General features: G+C 52.1%; 1 protein-coding gene across 3 annotated transcripts in view; it reads left to right on the top strand.

Annotated features, from left to right (window-relative positions):
* CRB2 (crumbs 2, cell polarity complex component) overlaps window positions 1-4513 on the top strand; it is a 76892-nt gene that overhangs the window by 21146 nt on the left and 51233 nt on the right. For all 3 annotated transcript variants that reach the window (XR_002096238.1, XM_019510875.1, XM_019510874.1), the window contains exons 2-5: window positions 183-884; window positions 3187-3382; window positions 3831-3970; window positions 4336-4509. Coding sequence is in view for 2 of the 3 variants with exons in the window: in XM_019510875.1 (XP_019366420.1) it covers window positions 183-884; window positions 3187-3382; window positions 3831-3970; window positions 4336-4509 (1212 nt within the window). In the remaining variant the exon portion in view is untranslated. The remainder of the gene's footprint in view (window positions 1-182; window positions 885-3186; window positions 3383-3830; window positions 3971-4335; window positions 4510-4513) is intronic.

Genomic DNA, 4513 nt, shown 5'->3' on the forward strand with positions numbered 1-4513 from the left:
TCTAAGGGACCCCTGCCATGTCTCCACGCAAGGCTTGTGGAAAGTGGCTGGCTTTTAGGTGAGCAAAGCCAGTGAAGCCCCTGGTGGTGTGGGATTGGCATGGGGGAGCTCTCAGATGTGCATCATAATTATGGGTAGAGTCCATTGCCCAAGGTAACCAGGAGTTTTTCTCTTCTCCACAGGTTCCACGTGCGCTGAAGATGTCAAGAGCTGTTCATCATCCCCTTGTCAGAATGGAGGGAGCTGTGAGGACTTGGGAAGGGGATACCGGTGCGTCTGCCCTCAGCAGCCCCTAGCCTACATGGGCACGAACTGTGAACTCCTCTATGATGCGTGTGCTGTGCACGCGTGCTCCACCAATAAAACCTGCCGCACAGTGCGAGGGCTCCAGGAGTATGAATGCATCTGCAGGGCTGGCTTCACAGGTATCGACTGTAGTGTTAATATTAACGAGTGCGAGAGCAACCCTTGCAAAGAGCCGCATTTTGAATGTGTAGATAGTGTAAATGGATACACCTGCCAATGCCAAACAGGACTGATCGGAGAAGGCTGCCAAACAGCGATCTCTCTGTGCTCTAGCCATGCCTGCCTAAATAATGGGACCTGTGTCCAGCGTGCTGAGGATTATGTCTGCTTCTGCCCACCTGGCTTCACTGGGGACCACTGTGAGCACGACGTCAACGAGTGCGCCTCCAGCCCGTGCCAGAATGGGGCCATCTGCCGGGACATGGTGAACGAGTACAAATGTTTCTGTGTGCCTGGGTTCCAAGGGTACCGCTGTGAAATAGATATCAACGAGTGTGCATCCCGGCCCTGCAAAAACAACGGCACCTGCCGGAACGAGAGGGATCACTATATCTGCGAGTGCGTCCCTGGCTACACAGGTACCTTCATGATCGTGCATTTGCCTGTCGGGGACTGTTGTCTTGTTTGTGCTGCTCCAGCTGGGCACCTGCCCCCACAACCCCAGAGAGTTTCTCATGGCACCTCTGTGTTACAGTGGTGGGGCTAAGCTACTGTCAGGCAGTGCCAGGTAGATGCCTGTACTCCAGGCTTGCTGTTCCTGGGAAAGAGGGGTTTGGATTGCAGGGTGGATCCAAGGGTCTTGTTCATGCCCGTCTCTGGTATCTTGTAACCCTGCAAACAGAGACCTGCCATGTTTAATAGGAAAGCTCTTCCCTAAACAAGTCCACCCTCCAGAGACGTGATGGCATATAGGCCCAGACCAAGAGGCTTAACTTCCCTGGAGCCATATGGAATCGGCAGTGTGTGACATGACAAGGAAGTGATTGGCTTGGATGAGGGCGCGAGTAATGGAGAGGCACAGAAACATGACAGTCCTCGGGATGTTCAGGGGTGCAGCTAGTTTTTCTAAGTCAGGCCCAGGGAACTCTGTCCTGCCTTAAAGCATTTCTCTAGAGCAGGAGTCCCTGGAGCAAAGTAGCTTTTAGTGGTAGATTTGTTCTTCTGACCCCTTTAAGTCCAGAGAGCATTTGTTTTGCCCATGCCTCTGACTAGCTCGCCCTGGTGCATCCATGTGGTGGTGGTTTGCTGTGTCACCTGCACCTGCGAGCAAGCTGCGGGGCAGCCGAGCAGAGCAGAGCGAGGGTCTCCTCTCCCCCGCCGCGCCATGGGAATGGAATGTGGCCGTGATGCACTTGCCTCCCCCTGGTACCGGCCAGCACACGACCTTTCCCAGCCTCACCCGTTGTCCCTGGCTGGGCTGTGCAGGAGTTACGTTACTGTAAAGGAATGTGGGGGGTCACTGGGCCGCAGATTACAAGTGAATGGGGAGATGTTGCAACCTCAGGCACGCGGCCACTGCTGGAGCTGCTCTCTAGCGAAAGGAACTGCGGGGTCAGAGGGAAAGAACCTGCTCAGCAACAGATTGTCCTTTTAAGGTTTAAAATACCCCCTGATTTAGAGTATAACATGGAACTCAGCATTGGTGAGCCAGTTTCCCATTCACTTCCCTGCAAAATCCTGAGGTCAGGAGGATTGCTGGCTGCAGGAAGGGGCGAAAGCAGCTGGCGGTGCTGCAGGAGCACACAATGTCCCAAACACGAGGCTCTGCATCACAACCTAGGTACATAGTCCTGGTTCAGCAGACTGAGCGGTTCCTGGTGCGACCGGCTGGAATTTGAGCGAAGGAAGTTTTGATGTGAGGATTGACGGGTTTTGATCCAGCAGATTATGGGGCCTACATTCCTTTAGGATTAGGATGGCCCTGTCTGCTGCATGATGAGTCTCTGCCAAAAGGGAGGGTTAGGTGGATTGGCAGGTGCCATTCTAGTGCCGTTCTTGGAGAGGTGATGTCAGGCCACGGGCAGTTTACGGAAGTGGGAAAAAGGGCAAGAGGGTCTTTATGGGAACTCCCATTCCATTGCTGGAGCTCTGGACATTAGGGAAAAACAATGGATGCCTTACTGCCAATAGCGCAGTTATAGTAATTCATAGTGCCATGACCAATTGCAACAGGTAGCATGGCAACTAGCACCTTGTACTTCTCTAGTACTTGTTTCCTGAGGATTTCAAAGCAAGTTATAAATATTGCTTAACCAGGCCTTTGAACGGTTTCTGGCATGGGTGTATAGGCATCCAGAAATCACCTCATCAGCCACTGAAACCTAATTACCTCTGGCTAACAGTACTGAGGGACAGCAGAGATGAACGCTCCCTGGCTGAAACGGGGGAAGGTGCAGTAGGCAGACAAACTGCAAAGCTCTGGGCTGGACGTTAGCCACGAGATTGTGATCAATGGCCAATTTTTCCCTCCAAAATGCCATCCTGGGATTTTTTAATGAATGCAGATGAGCAGGACCATGATTTATGCCTCAGTAATTCAACAAAATGGAATGAAAGTTCGTGCTACAGCGGCTAGAGATTGCCAAATGTCACAAAGCATTTCTAGTGTTATTGATGTCAGAGGTCCATGAAGCAAAACCCAGAGGTCTTCCCAAGACCGCCTTGGCTACAAATACTAATTAAGGGCCCTTGATTTACTTGCGGGCACAATTGCTGCCCAGGCACTCCCCCAGCTCTTACAGTGACATTTATAAATAGGTCTCTGGTCCAGCAGATTGGGTTTAATAGAGGTGCTTTCATAATCTCTGCCCAGAAGTCCAGCTGGTCCGAATTCTCCATGCCAATCCCTAACACGGATTATTTCTGTCTTTTATAATAAAGATGTAAACTGTGATGCTGAAATAAATGAATGCAACTCAGACCCTTGCGAGAACGGGGGCACATGCAGTGACCACATTGGGTTCTTCACCTGCACCTGTGCGCCAGGCTATGAAGGACTCCAGTGTGAGGTGGACATCAATGAATGTCTCAGCCAACCATGTCACAATGGCGGGAAGTGTCTTGACCTAGTTAATAGGTAAGATGTATGCTGCTTTGGCTGTTTGTGTCTGGTGATTAGATAGCCCAAATGAATCAAAGCCCTGCCTGGCATAATTCACTGACTGCAGAGCAATCAGTGCTGGGATGATTCGGGTTCAGTATTCCTGAAGGCTTCCCCTGCTGACACCATATGCCCATTCAGTGTCTTTGAAGCTAAATGGCAGTGACTCCCAGAGATGCCAAGAACTGTTTGCCAGTTCAGTGGGTGGCTGCAGGTGGTATGGAAGGAGCTGCCCATGTCTCTGAGCCTTGCCTTTCGCATGCAGCGATCTCCTATGTGTGGAGACAGAACTGCTCTTCTCGCAGCTTGTGGGAGGGCCTGAGGGTTGGAGGCATCACCCATAAATCTCTTTGCTTGCCCTTCAGAAAGGGCTGCACTTTGCCATTGCAAGCTCTTGCATTGTTGTATTATCTGTCCTCCACAGCTACCAGTGTGATTGCAGTGACACAGGCTTTGAAGGGGAGCACTGTGAGCTGGATATCCTCGAGTGTGCCTCCCAGCCCTGCCTGAACAGTGCCACGTGTCTGGAGGGGGTCAAGAATTATAGCTGTGCCTGCTGGCCAGGTGGGTAGGGAACTAACTTAGCTCCCCTAGCACTAGAGCCTTGCCTGGTGAAGAAGATCTGGAAGGCTGCCCCCAAGGCCCTCAACAATGCTGATGCTATCCTGTGTGGTCCAGTTTAGTTGTCAGCTCCCCAGGCAGTGGTGCTCTTGCTGCTCCCCTTGGTGCACAATCTAAAATATCCCAATTCCAGGCCTTTTCCAGCCTGTTGGCTGGCTCCTGGCTCCCATCTCATTGCTAGGGGAGTACGCTGGGCCTTCTGCTTTGTGCTGAAGGCAGCGTCTCAGGCCCTTCATCACAGCTGTGGTGTGTTGGTGTCCCTTCCAGTGGAGGCCTGTGTTGTCTTAGCCCTGGTGTCTGTCTGGCAGGTTACGTGGGGCAACGCTGTGAGGAGGATGTGGATGAGTGTGCCACAGAGCCCTGTCACAATGGAGGTGTGTGCTTTGAACGATCCAACCAGAGCTACTATGGGACACAGCCAGACTTCCCCCATGAGTTCAGCTACAGCCAAGCTGCTGGTTTCCTCTGTTGGTGCCAACCAGGCTT

Source organism: Gavialis gangeticus, unplaced genomic scaffold (genome assembly GCF_001723915.1).
Source record: "Gavialis gangeticus isolate Ggan-Ray unplaced genomic scaffold, GavGan_comp1, whole genome shotgun sequence".
Taxonomy (NCBI): domain Eukaryota; kingdom Metazoa; phylum Chordata; order Crocodylia; family Gavialidae; genus Gavialis; species Gavialis gangeticus.